This window comes from Barbus barbus (genome assembly GCF_936440315.1).
Source record: "Barbus barbus genome assembly, chromosome: 5".
NCBI classification, from domain to species: domain Eukaryota; kingdom Metazoa; phylum Chordata; class Actinopteri; order Cypriniformes; family Cyprinidae; genus Barbus; species Barbus barbus.
This window is the reverse complement of record NC_136733.1, coordinates 7,885,574-7,907,979: the sequence shown is the minus strand read 5'-3', so window position 1 is coordinate 7,907,979 and position 22,406 is coordinate 7,885,574. Positions and strand designations below refer to the sequence as shown.

Here is a 22,406-nt window from a genome sequence, read left to right as displayed (position 1 = left end):
TGGGAATAGATGTTTCTAAAGCTGCATGGCTTACCTTGCTGTTTTATCAGGTTGATTGCGTACCTGACATTTATGTTGCAGTTTCATTTAATATCACAGATTTCATTAAGATTACATTTATATTTTCCAATAAATATTTGTAGTTGTTTTTATTTTATTTTCTGTTTTTATAGTGCAGATTTTATGTTTACTTCAAAAAATTATAAGCTTCATTTGTATGGAAAATATACATATATTTTATGGATATTGTTTTGGATTTATTTCCTTTTTTAGGAAGGAATATTTTATTAATTTTATGAGTAATGAACATATATGAAATGTTTAACGTGTTCATATTTTATGTCTGTTTGAGTGTGTGTCCGTGCGTTTTATTGGTTATAAATGGCGCTTGCTGAGATAAGCATGTGGTAAATTGTTAAATAAAGTTTCTTGCACTCATTTTCACACAGAGCAAAACATACACAGAGAGAGGTGGCTTGTGTGATGATAGATTGCTTTAGGAGGTGTATGTGACTGACATTTCCCACAATGCTTGCGGAGGCGAGGTAAACCGCAACTGTACGAGTCAGATGTGAATGTCAGTCTGCAGAGGAAATGTCCTTTCAAAAAAGTTTATAATGTGCACACACTTGAAGAGAAGATTTCTCAACTTGTTGTTCTTAAAAACGTCCTCATGTAGTTGTTGTGGTATTTGAGAGGTTTTGTTAAAAAAAAAAAGAAAGAAGAAAAATTTCATTAAATGTCATCATTTATGCACCTTGAAGCCAACCCTGTTTTGATATATTCTGTGAAACACAAAAGGAGAAATTAGTGTTCATACAAAGACGGGACAATATGACTGCTCAATATGACTGATGTGCTATATTTGAAGCCATTCGGTAGCATTTGTGTGAGTAATACACCATATATAAGTTCCTGAAAATCTTCCCCGTCATTGTTTGCACACATTCAAATATGCCGTGTGAAGACGTGTCATGCCAGGTTTCATGTCAGTGATAAGACTGATAGTTTTAGATATTCAGTCAATGTCAGTGATACCAAATATGGCATGATGTGTACATTTCGATAGGATACATTGAGACACATTGACAACTGAGATGTAAAAGCTGCTTGTTTAAAGGGGACCTATTATGCAAAAATCACTTTTATAAGGTGTTTTAACACAGTTGTATGGCGGCAGTGTGTGAAAACAACCAGCCTATAATGTTAAAAATCCACAAGTAATTTTTTTATAAAACCAATAAATCATGAGCAGTCTCTCCAAAAGAGCCGTTTCAGATTCTCCCTCTGTTCACGTCACCGAGGGGAAAAAGTCCCGCCCACTTGTGACGCTCTCTGCCCTATTAGCATAAACACAGCCCTGAGTTTAGTGATGGGATGTTCGGATCATTTTACCGACTTTGAGTCTCAAAATGAACTAATGTTTTTTCGAGTCATTTCGTAAATTTCGTTTATTTTAGCTAAATATAATGAAAATGTTATGTGTTACTTCCCTAACACATCTACTTCTTATGCAAACGTTGATCACACTACAAACAATTAATACATAATGGTATAAGAAACAGAAAAAAAAAATTCATTGTTTTCCTGGGTCTTTAGTCTATGATTAGCTCACCACACCTCTTATCTGACAAGTCTTCAGGTTTGAGTCGTTCGTTCATCACGTGACAGCCTCATAAGCTAAACCTATGCTAAACCCTCGCCCCAATTGGCCTATGAGGGGCGCTACAGCGAACAAAAATGTGAAATCGTACATAGCCCCTAAACTGCTTGTTGTAGACTCAAAAAAATTTCATTTTTGGAATCCTTGGGTCAAGGATTCCAAAAACCTAAAAAATTGGATTCGCGCTGCGAGGTACGTTTTTTCCCCGCAAAATTGAGCTATGTCCAAAAACCTACTTTTGTGAACTAGTCCTAGGTTTTTTGCCCAATCTGAACCAAACCAGTTCACAAAAATTCTCTGGACAGTGAATATCAATAATTATCAAAAAAATGTTGAAATTTCGACTCACTGTCACAATGGGGCGCCAAAACGTTCAAAAGTGAAGGGCCAATTTTACGAAAAAGGCTATAACTCGTGAATAAAATGAGATATCTTCATCAAACTCGGTACACATGTGTAAGAGCTCAATCTTTGGTGAAATAATAAAAAAAAACAATTATGAAGCTCTGCCACTTGGTGGCGCTATAAAATGAAAAAAAAAAAAAACATAACAATGGCTATAACTACGCAAGCGTTAGTCCAATTGACCTGAAAAATCGGTATGCAGTGTCTTTGTCCCATGTGGCATAAGTGTTTATGAGGACATTGGCGTATCTAAAAAAACATGGCCGCCATCGGCCAATGAAGTTTTAATACCTATTAGACAAGGTTAACGGTGGCTGAACGAAACGAAACTTGGTGGGCATGTTTGATCCATGGCCCTCTGATTTTTCGCTCAATCTCGATCAAACCACTGTAGTAATATTCTCTGGACTCTCTCGATCAATAATTATCAAAAAAAAAAATAGAATTTTGTCCTTTGGTTAGCTGTAATGGGGTCATTAAAAAAGGGGTGTGGCCAAATATACCCAGAAGCCTATAAAACCTAAACGAAGACTGGAAACTTTACTAAACTTGATGAAAACGTGTCAAATGACTCTTAACAAGCATGCAACGTTTCATGGAGATAGGACCATAGGTGGCTCTATAACAGTGAAAACGGCCTCTAAAACACAGTATTTCTATAGTAAATGACCTCAAATTGCAATAACATATTCATAATATTGAAAGTGAAAGTGAAAGTGACGTGACATATGGCCAAGTATGGTGACCCATACTCGGAATTTGTGCTCTGCATTTAACCCATCCAAAGTGCACACACACAGCAGTGAACACACACCGTGAACACACACCCAGAGCATATTCACTTATACACTATATCTTCATATAATATGACAGATCTTCTCATTCTGATCAACTTTGCATCTCTAGGTCAATAATTATCATAAAAAGTTGAACATTTGCATTTGCACAACTATAAATCGGTCATTTTATAATATGTTCTTTACAAAGTGTACCCAAAGGCCTATAGATCCTAAAAAAAAGCCATCAAATTCTCAAAACGGTGTAAAATGATGCATAATTTGTGGGTGTGTCAGATATAGGGAGACAAACAAAATGTGCAGTGCTGGGGGTACTTCATGGAGAGGTTTGAGAACCACTGAACTAACTTAAACAATACTGTTCATAGGTTTGATGGATTCATGCTTAGATATTATAAAATCACTGTTACAACATTTGAAATCACATTTAGTCAAAGTTTATCATTTTGTTCATACAGACATATCACAGGGTTTCCGCGGGGTCTTAAAAAGTCTTAAATGTAGTTGTATCAAATTTAAGGCCTTAAAATGTCTTAAATTGTACTAGACAGTCTTAATTATGATTTCAAGAGGTTTTAAATTTGGAGACGGAAAGTCCAGGATTGGGATATGGCTGAATGTGACGATTGAACTTCAAAAGGCTATGATTTTATGAAAAAAGTCCGGTGCTGATCTGTTTTGTGTTCTGTCTTTACCGGGAAAACCGTTATATTTCAGCCAAACGCGACACCTGCTGTCAGAGAATGAACCAGTTAACATAGGTTAAACTAGTGTGTGTTTCACTGCACGTACGAGTTTCACTGCACGATTCAGTCTATTAAAATACATTTAGAATGATCACATAATTTAAGATAAGACCACCTTAAGTGCTTGAACCCCAGTTATTGCTGCTTGCAGCTATATTTATTATTATTATTATTAAGTCTTTTTCCCTCAGACTGCATAGGTTTAGCTTATGGTGCTGTCACGTGATGAACAATGGACTCAAACCCAAAGACTCGAGAGATGAAATAATCAATGCTCTTTCCAGCTCAGACTGCATAGGTTACGTGTATGGGGCTGTCACGTGATGAACGAACGACTCGAAAAACCCGAAGACTCGAAACAGTTTAACTAATTTAGTGCAGAACCTCTAGGATGTTGCGCATGCGTGAATGAATGAATAACTCCTCGAGGCGACTCGTTCTTCCCGAGTCACATTAAAGATCAAGAACAACCCATCACTACCTGAGTGAGAAGCTGCGGTCTACCATTACTGGAGATATATACAATGTCAGCGCCAAAGAGGCTTTATAAGTGTTGTGTTTTGGGATGCACTAACGAACATAGGAGGCACCATAATCTCCCCTCATCTGAGCCGAGGACACTGTGGTTAAATTTCATTTTTGAAGGAAATATCCTGGAAAAAATCGGTAATGTCCCCTAAATGTTTAGGAATCAATACCAACGCTTTGTGCGCAAACGTCAGCTCCAGACAAAGTAAGTATCACGCGTTTGTTTTCCAAATTGCCTTTCTGAAAGAGCCTGAATAGGAATGTGGTAGTTAAAAGTTGCAAATGAAAGCAATGTGAGTCGATCACTTGAAGTTGCAATCTCATAATCAGAAGTGGCAATTTTAACAAGCTCTAAAAATGTATCTATCAGGTATTCTGAGCTCAAATTTCACATATGCGCTGGGGACTTCAGAGACTTATTTTACATCTTGTAAAAAGGGGCATAATAGGTCCCCTTTAATGTTGGGGTGTTTCATAAAGACAAACCAATAAATACATAAATGAATAAATAAATAAAATAAAATAAAAATGCCAAGTATTTTGGCACAGGAAAATCTAACTAACATTAGACCTAATATGAAGAAAAAAGGAAATAAATAAATAAACACATACATAAATACATAAACACAAAAGCACCAGTGCCTTAGACAAAAGGGTTGTGCACCATCCAGAACTAAATTGAAACTATGTACATTTTTGAAATTTGAATTAATTCTTGAATGAATGAATTATATATATATTTATTAGGGGTGGAACGATACATCTCGGTTCGGTGCATGAGGCCTTACAACGAATACAGGCAATTCACCTCCAATCCAGAAGGCGTAATGCAACATTGTTTGATAACCGCTAGCAGAAGAACAGCGAATGCCATGAGTTGTGCACTTGAAAACAAAGCCCCCAGACAATGACCATGTGCTGATTCTGAACGTGTTTCTCACATAGACTGACAAAGGAGTATACTTTAAAGGCTTGCGCACTCAACTGTTTGCGAAATGGGGCTTTGTGCTCGTGCATCCTACCTCTCTCATTCGGCACAAATCCAAATATTCCATAATATTTCCATATTTGTGATGTATCTGAATGATAAACTACTATTTATTGTGTAAATTATAGGCTTTGTACTTCAGTCGCGTTCCAACGGTGATACAGAGGCGGGCGCGCTGATGTTTGGTTCACTGCATTTTATTTTGATATAGTACCAACTGCGCTGTCAAGCTAGCTATGCTGGAACTGATGTGTTTTGTGTGTGTGTGTGTGTGTGCGTGTGTGCGCTCCGACGCGATCACTTCAACTGTTTCCTTATACCAGCAGAATCAACTTGAAACACTTATTGTCTTATTAATAATGCATCACTGTATAAAGGTCTACTTTTATTTGTGTACACTCACAATGAAAACAAAACAGATTTTATATATATAACATTGTAATAATATTTAGTCTACATCTAGGTGGAAAAAAAATTGAATTTGCACTACTGTCTGTTCAAAATAAATGAAAATAAACCGAGCACAGTAGATTTTTTTTTTCCCTGTTGTACCGAAATCGTATGGAACAGTGACCCCCCGAACCAAGATACATACCGAACCGTGACATCTGTGTACTTTTTTTCACATAATTGTGAGATATAAACTCGCAATTGCGAGTTATAAAGTCAGAATTGCGAGATATAAAGTCAGAATTGTGCTATATAAACTCACAATTCTGACTTTTTTCTCAGAATTGCGAGATATAAAGTCACAATTGCGAGTTATAAAGTCAGAATTGTGAGATATAAAGTGAGAATTGTGAGACATAAACTTGCAATTCTGACTTTTTTATCAGAATTGTGAGATATAAACTTGTAATTGCAAGTTATGAAATCCAATTTTGAAGGGGAAAAAAAAGACTAATATGTTCTCAGAATTGCGACTTTATATCTCACAATTCTGACTTAATAACTCGCAATTGTGACTTTATATCTCGCAATTGTGAGAAAAAAAGTCCAAATTGTGAGTGTATGTCTCGCAATTGTGAGAAAAAAAGTCAGAATTGTGTTTATATAGTGCAATTCTGACTATATCTCGCAATTCTGACTTTCTCAGAATTGCGAGTTTATATCTCACAATTATGACTTTATAACTCGCAATTGCGAGTTTATATCACACAATTCTGAGAAAAAAAGTCAGAATTGAGAGATAAATAGTCGCCATTACCTTTTTTATTTTTTATTCAGTGGCGGAAATGGGCTTCCATATTAAACTGACTTTGGTCTAACTGTGCCTTAAATAGTTTTAATGCATACCTGCCAGCCAGAGAATCGAGAATTCAGACTGACACTGGTATAATTGACTCAAATGCTTTACTTTCTAGTTGTAGAATTTAGTAGCATTTAAATAAGTTTGTAGTTTACCATTCTAGATTATCTGCTTTTCAGGCCATTTTGAGCAGATAGGACTCTCTCTCTCTGTGTGTGTGTGTGTGTGTTTGTGTGTGTATAGTCAATGTTAATGATTGTGGATTCAGTCAGACATGGAAGTCCAACCAAGTGGCATGATGTCTTGAGTGAGGCTGGGGTGAGTGATCAGCGTTTAATGGTGTGTTTGTGAAAATCTCTCTCTCTTTCTCTCTCTCTCACACTCTCTCACTCTCTCACACTCACACACACAAACACACACACACACACACATACTCCCACTCACACACTCACAGGCTCTCTCGCTTTCCTTCCACTCATCATATGTTTATGTGAAGAGGGTGTTGCCCATCCGACCACTAGATTTCACTTTGTCTCTCAGTCCTTTTCTCTCTTTCACTTCTTGTGATCTCGCAGAAGAAACTGGAATCTGCATGCACACACACACACAGAGATACACACACGGATGCACATCAGGGTTTGATTCTCGTGGCTGTTTGTCCGTTCTGACGGTGAGTGTGTGTCCATGGTGTGGTTTACTTCTGTCTGTGTTTACAAGTGTTTCCGTGTATGTGCTTGTGTGCTGCTTGTGTATGTTTTTGCTGCTGTTGTGTAGAAGCTTACAGGATGTCAAAGTGTGTGGGGAACAGTTTTGGTCAGAAGTTGCTCTTCTATTTCTCTGGACGCAAACTCAGTCTCAACTAACAACTGAAACTAAAGAGTCACTATATAGAGCTATAAAATAAAGGTGGTGTTGAAAGAATGAGCATTGAATGATACATGTTTGACTTCATATTGACATCTCTGACTACAGTGATGCAAATCTGAGCATGATTTGAGACACTGAGAACTTCAGAGGAGGCACTATTGAGATTATGGGGGGGGGGGGGGGGGGGGGTTGTCAAGAGAAACATCTGAGATATCAAAAGACTTAAACACAAGCCTCTTTTTAATGTTATTGCTATCTAAAAGTGACATTGCTATAAAACAACTGACACAAAAAGTTGGCCAAAATTTCTCATCTCTGTTGACAAGCCCACTTAATAATGGATCATCAGGTTTTGCACAGGTTTTTTGGCGTCCATGCAAGCTTGAGTATTGCTATCAATAAAGAAAAAGGAAGTCATACTAAATGCTAAAATGATACCCCTGTGCATCAAAAAATGCCGCTAAAAGGGAACCTTGAGCATCAAAAAGCGACGCTATTGAAGCGTCAATATGTGATGAGTTGGGAGTGAGAACGTGTTGACTAAATAAACCACACCTTAAACCTATAAAACCTACTGTATCATATTTGACATGCACATTTCTAAGGTCTCTAAATTATCAACATGATTAAAACTTGCTGAAAAAACCTGTTGCACAAAATCTACTACATGTATTCTGTCATCTTATTGTTAGTTAACATTTTAGTGAGTAAAAGCCCTTTTAGTGAAATTGTACAAACGTTCACCTCGTGGCTCACGTGTTTCTGTCATTAAATATTTGCTGATTTTCTAAAAATCACAACGTTAAAAGAATAACTTTTATATTGTTGTATATTGTTAGTAACATTTCAAGAAAACTTACTGGACTGAAGTTTTTTTTATCATATTTTTTGCCATATAAATATCAATACCTGTACCAAATTGTATGCTTTTGCTCACTTTGGATCTCGGAATAAAACAAAATAAAACCATATTCTCACTATATATCATAATATGAGCTATAAAAAGTAATATATAAGCTAAAAAGAACAATATTTTGTGTATTTGGTGTAATGCAATGTGTTTATGTGGTTTAAAGTTTAAAAAAACATTATTTTCCACATACTGTACATTATTGTTACTCCTCTATGCCCCGCCTTTCTGAAACGCGTCGATTTTTACAAAGCTCATCGTTCTGAGAAGCGAGGCATGCTCTGATTGGCCAGTTATCCAGTGTGTTGTGATTGGCCGAATACCTCAAGTGTGTGACACAATTACTGATTATAATGACTTATACTGCCTTTTTACGCATCACATTGCATCGCGCCACGTAAACATTACCATGACTACATTTGTGATCGAAGAAACGACAAACAACAAGAGCTACTCTACACAGCTCAAAACTCGGGTTTGAATCATCAGTGGCAGAAACATACTTTTAGGCTGTGAGTCAGAAGCATCAGACTGTCCTTGCAAAGTTGGAATTGCCCCACTTTATAGAAACAGGCTGTAGCCTACAATCCAGCATTGTAGGCTACAGCCAGAATAAAAATCACTCCCTCTTTCTTTGTGTATACATTTGGGCAGTGTTATGAAAATCTCCCCACATCGTGACGTAGACATGTGGGGGCGTGTTTAAATGAGCCGTTTTAGGAGGGCGTGGACAAGTCTTAACTTTTATAAAGAATATCTCTTTGGTTTTGAGACTTTAGTCTTTGCAACTTCAGGGATCTTATCTATGCACAAATAGCTTGTAACACTCCAAAGAGAAAAGAAAACTTGAAATCACATCATATGAGCCCTTTAAAGGTTTAATAAATATTAAGTGCAAAAATATTAATTAAATTTTGAGATGTGCATACTCTTTATTAAACTATATGTCACCCTCCTTCCCAAATGAACATGAGTAAGATCAATAAGGACACTTACATTTGCTTCAATGCAGTTTATTTTTACTCACATATTTCCTTTAGCTGAAACAAGCCTGCTCTGTTTAGTTTGCCTGCAATCAGCGTTTATATTGATTCTGAAACAAACCTCAAAAAGCCCTTTGTCCATTTTGTAGATGTAGGCTTCTATGCTGAAATCAACTGGAAAACTATTTGGTGACTGTACAATTATGGGAGATCAGGACACAACCTAACAAAGTGCTAGTAGATAGATAAATAGATAGATAGATAGAATCTCCAATACACTGTAAGTAAATAAATAAGGGACTAGTAATTTCAGAAATCCCTTCTTTCATTCAGTAATTATTCTTTCATTATCCCTTGAGTTTACATATATTTTCTTTAGGCCTAAAATGCAACAAAACATGCATAATTCAAAATATGGTGGGAAGAATCAATATGGAAAATTCCTTAATTTTAATACGGTACATGTAGTGCATGTTGCAACAGTGGGCAGCTGAGGCCTAATGGTTAGAGAGTCGAGAGAGTTAGGTTCGAGTCTCGGGCCGGCAGGAATTGTAGGTGGGGAAGTGAATTCCGAGTATGGGTCACCATACTTGGCCGTATGTCATGTAAGTTAGTTAAGTTACAGTTACACTGCTTTACAATGAGCAGTAGGTGAAGTAGGTGACTACGAGATAATTCACATAAATCCCCACTGTGAACTATATTTACTGCATCATGAGAAAGTATGGGTCATTTACAGTAGAAGAATGTTTTCTGATAATCGGTGCTCCGTTTATGAACTTTATTTTCTTAAATATGTGGGTATATAGTATTTATAGAGTTGTAACTTTTAGTTTTAGTTACTTTTTCTTATTTGTAAATCGCTTTGGACAAAAGCGTCAGCTAAATGACAAAAGTAAGTAAAGTAAAGTAATTTAAAAGTTTGTACTCTCAGATTTGGCAACCGTATTCTTAGATTTGTAATCTGCACAGACAGGTTTGTAAACTGTGCCCACGACTTGTAGCTCGTCCTCTCAATTTAGAAATTCACTGATACATTTAATGCTAGAGATGCAAAACATTTTTTCCTCCTATGTTACTCCAGAGGGGGTTTTTGTACGAAATAGTACCTAAATGTGAAATTATTACATGGATTTGACAGCATTGTTACCTTTCACAGCTGTTTGTGGAGGTTACATTGTCTTCAACTAAATGTGTTTTGGATGTGTTTGTCTGTTTTCCAACATTGGTATTTACTAAAGGCATTATTTTATGTGAAAAATTGGCCTTTATTGACATAATAATGAGAGTAGATTTTATTGCATTATTTTATTTTAATTAGGTCACATCAAAACGTTAGAGGGACCAAGCTGTTATTTGGTGATGATGCAACGTGTCCCACCGATGAGTTGCAACATTTATCTTCCCTTCATTCATTAATCTTTTAGGTCTAGCAGCCCTAACCATGTTTGTTTGTGGAGGACAGGCGTTGGTGAGATTGGGCATGAGGGATCAAGAAAACGAGGCTTCCCTGTGGCAGCCATGTTAATGACTACAGCGGGCGTCTTTATTGGGCCGTATGACTTTGTGATGGCTTGTGTGACTTTAATCAAGTATTGTGTGTCCCTGACCTTCTGTGTTTGATTAATTTTACCTTTTTGCCCTCCCCGCTCTCTCTGAGAGTAGAGGAATATATTAGGCTCTAGTATCAGAGGGTTTGTCTCTAATGGCCATAAAAAAGGTAATGGTTGTTTGGTTTACTGTTGAATATTTTATGCCTTTATTTGGTTGATCTTCTCTGCTTGCTAAAAGTGAGACATACTGCCAGATTCTACTAAAATATATGTGATAAAAACGATTGTTGGTAACTCTTTAGCAATTACCTCATTTCATATTTCAGTGATGCAATTATTATTTTTTTGCTTATCCACCTTTTTACTATTCCCTTTGACGCTTTGCATGAATTATGGGATTAAATTCTATGAAAGTGTAAACAATCAGACAAAGGTTCACTTTGTGAACACAATAATAAGCATTTTCAAAAACTGGGTACATTGTAAAAGCATTAGCAAATTACATTCAAGAGACCATGAATAACCCCAAAACCTCAATTTTTCTACAGCAGTATTACAGACATGTTAAATATCACTGTAGTCATTTATATCTATATCATGTGACATACATAACAATTACATTTTAAAGCATCTATTTGAAAACAAATCTGGAAGGAGACATGAAGATTTGGGGAGGGAAAATAAGATTATTAGTGTATTCCAGTACATTATTCATGGGATATATTTTCAATTAAATCAGGAGAGAAGAACACAAATGTGCTGTTTATGTTCTCTTTTTTCATACTGTTACAGTGGGATACAAAGAAAAAATAAAATAATAGGGAGGAAAGTAATTGAAAAATGCTCTTGCCATATATATTCTTGTTATACCATTTCACAATTAAAATGTTAATGTTATTCCTCTCACATATGAAAATAGAACATGAAGAAAAAAATGACAGGTAATGGATCTGAAATAATTTGTTTAAAAAATGAAGAGGGGATAAAACAGCATCAAAAACATAATAAAACATTTTTATAAAGCATTTTTAAATACATTATTGTAATTATTAATTATTATCAATCCTAATTACAGTATTTTCTTGTTTTATGTTGCTGGTCTCATTCCACCCCACCCCCCACATAGGCTGTGTAACTATTGGACAATGTAGGATATGTATATTGGATATGTGTTCTAGAACACATGGAACAGAGCTGCAGTTCAGCTCTGATTAAGCTTGTGTAGGTTTTGTTACTCTTGTAAAAGAATTGAGCACTATTAGAAGTTAACCAATATGATTTCCCAAATTGTGTTTGGAAAGCTTGCCAGCATGTTCTGGAGCACTTGATAGATGTGTTATTAATGACCTCAGGATGCATCAGACACTTAACCATCACTTAAGGCTGATAGGTACTTTATCTTGCATCCAGTGCCACATGACACAAGCTGACTGGCCTCTGATGATTTTGTAGCTAGTTAGATTGCTTGCTCAACATATATTGTAAATTGGTCTACTGTAAGATGCTCCCACAGATAGGGTCTGGTTCATTGTAAGCTGCTCCTCAAATAGGTACAAAACTGGTAAGTACACTTTAGGTATTTATATACTTTTAAAGGGGTCATCGGACGCCCATTTTCCGCAAGTTAATATGATTCTTTAGGGTCTTAATGAAAAGTCTATAACATACTTTGGTCAAAATTTCTCAATGGTAGAGTAAAACAACAACCTTTTTACCCTGTCAAAAACAGCTCTTTTCAGAGCAAGTCGTTTTCTTGCATGCCGCTTTAAATGCAAATGAGCTCTGCTTACCCCGCCCCTCTCTTCCGAGCCACTCTCTGAAATACGGTAAACTTTAGCCGCATTTATCATGAAACTTGCTAACTAGCACGTTATTAGGAAAGGCGATTTGAAAAGATTCATAAAAAAAAAGTATACTCACTTCTTCTGGAGGTGAACCTGGGTCACGAATGATTCGCGCGAACATATACGCATTTAGGTAGATCGGGGTTGCATTCCCTTCACAAACAAACATAATCCTGCATCTTCTGTGGCTCAGATGTCAGGAGTAAATGACGACTGCTATGTTCGTTATTACATCAAACAACAAAACACTTCAATCACTTAGGAGTCATTCTCGTCTACATCTGCTCCGGCGTTGAAACAATGGCGGACTGATTACAGCTCACTCAGGGCGGGTCTAAGGTAGGGGTGCGCCGTTCCGATATTCAGGATCGGTATCGCTCCGATACTGGCATTTTCTGCCGGATCAGATTATCGGTCAGAAGAGACCGATCCAAATTCGATATTGTGCGTATACTATTCTGTGTTATTGTTAAGCCCCACAAAAGCCTCAAACACATTATAAAACACCATAAAGTTTCGTGGACTACATTTCAAGTGTTCTGAAGCCATTACATAGTTTAATGTGAGGTAGAGATAAATATTTAAGTCAATTTGACGTAAACTCTCGCCTCCGCAGCTGTCTGTCATCCTCCATTCAGCGTTTGGTTATTAAGTCAAGACGACTCTCTGCAAGATTATTAAGTGATCCTACTTGATCTGTAAATAAAGTTAAATGGTTTTGCATAAAATGACTTTATCTTGCAGGACTTTATCTTCGTTCTTTTTTCAAAATCTTGTTGGTGTCTGTTAGATCACAACACTGGACTAGAGAGCACTATGTTCTTAACGAGCACAGTAACTGAAATTTAAAACTGTTAAAAGAAAAGGCTCAATAAACTATCACACAGATTTAATACACTACGCATTAATATCTCTTCACTTTATGCTTTGAACCATTCTATGTGGACTTGCGGAGCGCTGTGACTGTGTGTTGCTTCAAGCGCATCATTCTGCACACGGGATGCGCATAAGCGCTTTGTTTAGCTCTGTATTTGGAGCCTTTCGTATCATAATACTTTTGCACAATGAAAGATTATTAATAGCCTTTCTTGTTCATCTTATCTATCATATGTTTCTGCCTCATTACTGTACTATACATTTAAAATAAATGTCTTTTAATTTTACAGTATATATATTTATGTATAAATATATATACATATATATACTTGTTTTTTCATGAATGTATTTACAACAATACAAAGAGCAATGCACCGGTACATCCTTTTACATTATCATTTTAGATTTAGTCCTACACTTATTCACTTTTATATGTGCCCCACTAAATAATGTTTTTTTTTTCCCCACTAATCTTAGATTTTATAAAATTGTACACTCATGATTTTTCTAGAGTAACTTTTATTTATGCATTCATTTGTTGATTTTCTTTCCAATATATTTGTCTATATTTAGTAGATTATGTGTAACACAACGTCATGGTCAGGTCAACACACATTGAGGTATAAAAATTCCATACTGATTAAAATAAACTGCCCAGGTATCAGATCGATATTGGTATCGGCAGATACTCAGAATTTTTGGTATCGGATCGGTTCTGAAAAAGTGGTATCGAGCCACCCCTAGTCTAAGGTAAGACACCAGTCTAGTCTGTGCTGAAACACTAGTGTTAATCAACTATTGTGGGAGGGCCTGGGTCTGTGTGATGTCACACAGACAAGAAGCTGAGAATGGCTTGATTTGAGAAAGGGGTAATGATTTTAGTAGATTAAAAAAAAAGAAGAAAAAAAAAAACACTGGGTGGATTTTTATCATTATGGGTGGTTGTGTACACACACTGCCAACACACATTTATGTTCAAACAACATGTAAAAGTGAATTTAGCATCCGATGACCCCTTTAATATGCCACTGCTTTTAATGTATTAATATGTACCTCTAAGGCACTAATATATATCATTTAGGGGTAAATGAGGTACAGAGAAGTACCTTTTAATTTTAACTAGGACAGTGGTTTCCAACCATGTTCCAACCACATTGGGAACCACTGCCTTATGGTACCATCCAAGTGACAGTTTTTTTTTTTTACAGCTGAGAGTGCCCAGTGTAAAGGTCCCCTTAAACGGTCCACCTCTCCCAGCTCCACCTGTATAGATCTGCTTTGGCCTATTCATGCAGCAGCAGCACATCTTACATGTTCACAGAAATGTGTCTTGTATCGATTGGCAGCAAGTCTCCATACTTGAACAGTAGCAGTGTACATAGCAGATCTAGTCCAATCTAAATCGAAATCTTGAAAGATAAAGTCCAGATACATTAACACTGCCTTATCCATTAACATGCTAAAATTATTCAGAGACTCATGATTGAAGTATATATGTGTGTATTGTCTATGTGTGTATATACCCCTTGTTAGTGAGTATCAAGTGATCTAACATGTTTTGGTGTGCAAGGCACGTCCCCTCTCCATGTGCCTGCTTTGAGGTCTTTGCCCCCTGTCCCATTCAGTTACACCTTTAATCTGCTATTTCTAATGATGCTGCTGTACAGACACGTCTCTCTCACTGATTTCCCTCATTCTGTGAGCACAGACCCACCGGGACAGCAGCCAATTATTTTCAGTGTCCCATTGATTTATCAATCATCCCAGCATTAATGTTCACCAACATTATTCTATGGTCGATTCCTGCTGACCGAATCCTTTAAGACAGTAAGAAACTGATTTATCAATGCTTGGTGTTGTGATACTGTGATTAGAGTTTCGGTTTGTTAGTCAAGCACGCAAACAGCTGATGATCATAGTGTCTGTCAATATAATTCAGACACATATGAGAATGGTTCCATCTCTTCTGTGACAGTCTTTAGCCTCTAGTGTCCCTAATATCTCTCTTGAGTTTGCACAGAAGCATACTGCCAACATCAACATATTGCTTCAGTTCTAATTGTCATTATTGTTTGAAAAAAGTTATCTTAATTTTGTTGTGTGACACTAGCTGAACTCAGCAGAAAACATGTGAAAATGTTCTATAAACCTATCAACAACCTTTTAAACTCTGTTTGGCTTGGTTTAATTTATATGCAGTTACAGATACCACACACACACACACACACACACACACACACATACATACATGTATTCAGTAAACGTGACAATCCGTACTTCTAAGCAGTTTATATTCTCCACTTAATATTCTGTAACTTAATATTGTATTTTTGTTTAACACAAATTTTCATCAAACAATAATTAGAGTATTCCCTGCAGTGCTACCACAGAGCCCATGTGAGTTACAAAGCACTGAAAAATATCACAAAGCAGACAATAATAATGGTCCTTAAAATAGGCATCATTTTCTTAAATATAATAATTTTTTTCTTGCTTTTGAATTTGGAATGACATATTCTTGACAAGTTTCTGAGATTCATCTATTTAGTTTACTTGATTCAAAGTTAGTGTTGTTTTTGGCGGCCTGTTTTAATTTTAGTTTTAGTCTAGTCTTAAACTAGTGAAACTGTAATTTTAGTTTTTATTAGTTTTAGTCACGTTCATACTCTTTTTAGTCTAGTCAAGTTTCAGTCAACTAAAAGTCTGAGCATTTTAGTCTTATTTTAGTCAGAATTATCCATGACTATTTTCGTCTAGTTTTAGTCGACGAAAACTGATGACATTTAGTCTAGTTTTAGTCAATGAAAATTGCATTTTAGTTTCTTTTTAGTAATTCTATTTAACCCATTACACAAATGAAAATGATACCTAAATAATCAATAAAAACTATTTTCACACGATTTTGTTTTTTATAGGGCCAGCAGAGAAGGCCCTGCTTCCCCTGACGGCCTACCACTGCGCTAGTAGTATAGACGAAACCAACATTTTCTTTTAGCCAAACCCATTTCAAACAAGGTTATCTTATTATTGTTACCTTATAGACTTAAGAATACATCCATGCCAGACAAGGAAGATGCTCTGATTTGAATTTACAACATTTATTTTATCAACCAAACATGTTAACATATTTGTTGTCGTCTTCTAAATAATGCCGCGAGTGGGGCTTGAGGAAGTGACGTCGCCTGCGTCTGCGCAGTGCAACCTGATGCAGCCCCAGAAGAGAGACACAGGAAACAGAAATACTGCAAAATAATAATAATAATAAAGCGACTAAACGAGACGAAATAACGTTATAACATTTCGTTTCGTTTCGTCTCATTTTAGTCAACGAAAATTAAGAGACATTTTAGCATAGTTTTTATTTTGCAAAACACATTTAGTCTCATTTGTATTCGTCAACAATATTGCATTATATATTTAATTATCGTCATCGTCACATGACCAGCATTTACGTTGCGTCTCGTCTCGTTTTCGTCACGTGATAAAGGTTCGTTGACGACGATATTTAGTCACAATTTTCGTTGACGAAAGCAACACTATTCAAAGTTCTTAAAAAAAACTCTTTGGAATGTCTTTGAAAGGTTCGACATCAACCTTGCATACTTACTGTGTGGAATAACCTGTTTCATGGTGGACTGATAAAGGCCTGTACACTCATGGAAATTGCACAAAGACAGCTTATTAAATTAGAGATTGCTATTTTGAGAAAGCTTTTGACATTTTCATCAGACGGTACTTAAATGATTTGAGAATGTGTCATCTGAGGTATGAATGATGTGAATCAATGAAAGAAGAGAGAACCAAAATATCTGAAAACATACATTTGTAATCCTTTAGGCTAAAATTTATCCTAAATTACTGTGGATGATGCTTAAGATGAAACCTTATGGTAAATATAAAGCTGGTTCATTAAATTATTAGACATATTTATTGACAGAGTAATGGAATATGATAATGGAAAAATGACAAATTATAGTTCCTTTCATCCATTACTAATCACTTAACAGAAGAAAACTTCGTCCAAGTAGTGGCAACTATGAAATAGTTGTTGTGAGGTATTACTTTTGTTTAGGATTTTTTATCTTTTAGCTTCTATAGTTGAGATAAAATGTTAAAGAAGTTCTGAAGGCTACTGGTTTAGAAAATATTCCAGCTAGGTTTTTTATGAGATTTAGCTGACAATACTGCAACAACATATTTATTGATTGTAAAAGGCAATGTTTCCTTTTCAAGTCATTCACTTCAGTAGCTGAAGCTATATGAAATATAGGAGTGAAGGTAACACATTAGTATAGGGACCTTAACTTAGTAAATGGTTTGTTAATAGCGAGAATTGGACCTATGATCAGAGGTCCTCTGAATTGGAAGTCTGACCGGGCAGACAATCCCTGAAGCCTGTTCTGGCAGATGAAGCTTGATGCTCTACATTGTTTGCAAATGTCTTTATTAATATATAACAAGAGAGAAGGACAATTTAGTCAGAATGTTGTTTCCAGAGTCCTGGTTATCTTGTCTTTGTTTCATCCTGACTCAGCTGAGTTGCTTGTGAATATGCACATTGAGAGCGCATGAAGTTAAAAAATGCTTTGCTCCCAGATTGCTTTCTTTAAAAAGGAATGGCCCGATCTCCAACCTCTATGGTGCCTGAGGGGCCACATGAGCTGGAAAAGACATGGATCACAAGATCTTCAATGATAAGCTAATGCCTGCTCGAGCTTCCCTTAAGGTGGTGTTGCCCCTAGTTTGCTAGTGATGACATGCACACAGTCGGTTCGCTGCATCCAGTCATTTTAGACTGTGAAGATGAGGAAATAAAAAAAAAAAAAAAAGTGTTGGCAGAGGTCTAAAGAGTACCTGAAAATCATACTTGAGTAAAAGTACAGATAGTTTACAGTGAAAATTACTCCACTAAATGTTACAAGTCACCATTTCCAATAGGCCTACTACTTGAGCAAAAGTCTTAGAGTATCTCATTTGAATGGTATTTTACTCATACTAATTGTAGGCTCAAGTCTTCAACAGCTAAGAGAAATAGCAGTGAAAAACAAGAAACAGTTGATTTGCGAGGAGAGACTCGCATGTTTTTCTAAAATAAAAATTAAACCTGAAATAATTCAAATCCTCAGTTAGGTCTAAAACTAAACTCAGTTAGGTCAATCCAGAGGTACCTGAATGCTCTTTGCTTAATGAATGGTTCATGCTAATACGGTGCAACATTCTTGCCAGAGCTGCGCAAGCAGCTGGTAAAGACCTTGAAAATCTGGATCGTTCTGCACAGAGTGGGTATCTGGTGGTTCCTTCAGTGGAGGATACCCACTTAATAGCATTTGCATAAATCTAAGCAGTGCTACTACCATCCAGGAGTGCATTTCCCTAAAACATTGTAAGCCTGCTATGGTCATAAGTTCCTTGTTAGTATGACATGTGGACTTGAGTAGGTAATGCTTTTGAACAAAATAAGCAAGCTAAAATGCAGTGCGTTTTGTATTTTTCAATCAAAATCAAGGACAGGCAATTCTGCACCTCTGCAGATTCCAACCTCAAACCGTAAACCATGTGAACTGTGGTTTGTTGTTTTATATATCAGTCAGACAGTCTCTTATTCTGGGTGGTTCTTGGCCAGAATAAGATGCAATATGGATTAGACTTCGTGACAGTGGCCTGGCCTAGAGAAACTTGATGAAATCGATAGTGCTTTGTTTAGGTGCTGTAGTGTTAACTTCTCAATGGCATGTACTAAATCATTCCCCTTGTACCTCACCTTGAGCCACATCTGCTGGTCATTCGCCTTGCTTGATATTTTAAAGCTGCTTGTGTTGGTGCAAGCAATGTCTCTTTGTCCTTAAATTCTCTCTTCTTTGCTCAATGTTTTGATGTGTGGAGTTAAATCATTCATGACCAACATGACCTACGTGAATACCTCCGGCATGACACTCATTCTACACACTTGCTGTAGTTGACATTTGCAGCAGGAGATCACAGCTCAACACCAGACCTATTGCTCTCAGAGTCTTAAACAAGAAAGGCTATCACGCAAATATGCAGATGTAAATTCTTGGTTAATGTTAGCGAGCTGTCTCTTTGTACATGCCCGAATGAAATGCAGTTCCAGATTTTTTAATTCAGTTTTTTTAGGTTAGTTTATAAGGATAATTGCATTTTTTTGCATCAGAAAAGTCCAATATTTGTCAAATAATTCATCTCACCATCGGTTTTAAGGAGTGTCACCTCTTGCAAAAATTGAAGTAAATGTTTACTGCTGCGACTGACTAACTTGATCTCCATCCACACCCTCCTTTGCATCATTTCATGTGTTTTGATACTCAAGATGGAAAGCGCTGTGACAGAGCCATACAGTACCATATACAGTATGTTTGAGTCTGAGTCAGATGAAATTGAAACAATGCAACCACAACGATTGCAACAGTTTTGTATATAGTTTTAAAAGTACTGTTATTGTTTTACAAAAGATAACGCACCTTAAGTAGATTTACAAAAACTGCATTGTTTCTCAGTGTGATTTTATTATCAACACTCAATCAATGATACGCTTAGTGTCTTAATAGCGTTAAATACTGGTTTGACGTTTAATAAAAACACTATAAGATTAAAAATAAATGTACTTACCTGTGTTGTCTGCAAGGACAAAATGCCTGGCAATAGAAATATATATGGATATAATCATTTGGTAACACTTTATTTTAAGGACTAATTCCCACTAGTAACTAGTTGCTTACTAGCATGCATAATTACTAGCATTGACTGTTTATTACTTATATAGCACATATTAATGCCTTATTCTGCATGAGCAGATTTTAGATCCCTTAATTAATAGGCAGCAGTTTATTGTTAGTTGCTTATTGAACCAAAAGTCGTAGTTATTTGTTAGTTAATAGTGAGCATTGGTCCCTAAAGTAAAATGTGACCAATAATTCAAAACAGTCTGTTGTGAAATGGGAAGAACAAACATAAAAAAATTATCTTTCAGTTGCTCATAAATCATAAAAAAAAAAAAAAAACTTTATGAATGCTATGCAAAGTTTTTGGAAGTACAGTTTATTTACATCCACTGATGGAACAACGTATATGTTTTTATTCTACATCTTTATCCAACAGTAGCATGGCTCTTCTGTCTGATGGACAGACTTGAGTTGTTCAGTACACTCTTCCTTTTTACATATGACACATCTGAGCGTTTCAGAAGGGTAGAAAATAATAAATCATATTTTAAACTGTGGAGTTAGTTTTGAGTTCTGAAACTTGCAGTATGTTTTTATTGTAAAGCAACCTCTTATATGTGCAAATATCAAGAATATTTTCATTTTCTATTTCATGACCCCTTTAAATAACTTGCTTCAGTCTGTTGCTCCACCTTTACAGCTGACCTGAAAAAAAAAGTATGTAAGAAAAATATAATTTGTGTTAATGTTCTCTATAGTGCCCCTGCGGTGCAGGAAATGCAATTCCACTAATTGCAGTCTAACACATTTCAGAACACAAACCACAATGAAGGCAAGTCATTGCATAGCTTGTATTTCGTCTGAGTTTACATGCATGCATAGAGTATGTCTAAAGCCTCTCACATCTTATACTGTATATTAGGGACATTTCTGGTTTCACAAGCCGATGTACCATCCATGTACCATTCAAAGATCTTTTGAAAAAGCCAAAGTATCTTGGCAAATTCTGCAGGCTCAGTTGATGAGAAAAAAGTAATCTCAGTTTAAGATATATTTTCCAGTCATTATGTTGGACAGCTTAGTGCTTTTAATGAATAATAGATGAGATTTCCTGGGAGCGACTAAAAGGTTGTACAAGCATCTAGAATAAAGTAATACTGCACCTTTATTGATTAAACAATTAGTGTTTTTTTTTAAAGGAAAGAATCACCATTGCACATTTGAACATTTGGGCTTGGGCTCTTTTCATTTGAGCCAGTAAGTAACCACCCAGAATATTAGCGACCGCCTAGCAATGTCACTAAGAATATCTTAGCAACACCCTCGCAATGACCTTATCATCATCGCAGTTTTGCATAGGCAACAAATCTATTCAATTAAAAAAAAAAATCTATTTATATATTGTAGTCTTTGTATAATCCACTATCTCTATTTATTTCAAAGAAAATAAATGTAGTTAATGTCTAAATTCCCCCAGTGTCACTGTCTTATTCTATACATTTCTTTTTTTTTTCTATGAACACTTTTAAAGTTTTTTTTCTCTCCCACATTACGCAAGTATTCTATTTTTTTCTTCTGCGTCATGATGGGCGAGTGATGCATGAGGGACTCAATGAACACCGACTGAACCATCCCGTCACAGATAACAGAGTAAAAGAGAGCGTTTAGGGAAACCATCTGTCTTTGGTTCTTGTGTCCTAATTTCCTTTGTGTGGCTCTGTTCGGTAGTAACCTTTCACACAACCTAAAAATACCACAGATGAGATAAGAGGCTCATTCTTAGTGAAGCTCCAGTTATGGATGGGAGAGAGCTAAGATGTCGTACATCATGTGAGCAGTGGTAATATGAATTTAATCTTATGACTTCTGCTTTTGGCTGCATCAGCTGAGCTTGTTTTCTGTTGCAGTAAACCCCTCTGAAAAGCACTTTCTCACCAGCTTTGGTTGCACCATATTATAGTGAGTGATAAGCAGCATGGGCTGGTTTTGAGAGAGAGCTGATTAGAGTTCAGAAGGCTTCCAGTATGTACTTATGCTAGCTTATATTAAATGTGCATTCCTGGTATATAGGCCATAATTTGGTGTAATTTTCACATCTTAAAAAAAAGAATACAGATCTGTCTATCTGTCAATTAATGCTGTTTAGAGAGACAGCAAAATCTAGTAAACTATCAGATCTAGATGAATAATTAGTTACTGTAGTAGTAAACTAGTTTCCTTACCTCCCCCTTCTGGTCATTTACATGTTATTCCCAAAAAGCATATGTTTTATCCCCTCTACTCTTCAGAAGGGATCCATTTCCCATTTCCGACAGTA

At 36.2% G+C, this 22,406-nt stretch overlaps 1 protein-coding gene across 2 annotated transcripts in view; it reads left to right on the top strand.

Moving 5' to 3' along the window:
- The window catches only part of LOC306869924 (regulator of G-protein signaling 3-like), a 100,292-nt gene that overhangs the window by 388 nt on the left and 77,498 nt on the right, over positions 1 to 22,406 (top strand). The window contains exon 1 of one of the 2 annotated variants that reach the window (XM_079416875.1): positions 6,954 to 7,046. The exons of the other annotated variant lie outside the window; for it this stretch is intronic. Coding sequence (XP_079273001.1) covers positions 6,969 to 7,046 — 78 coding nt within the window. The 5' untranslated portion in view covers positions 6,954 to 6,968. Of the gene's footprint in view, positions 1 to 6,953; positions 7,047 to 22,406 lie in introns of those variants that run through there. 2 annotated transcript variants of the gene reach the window in all.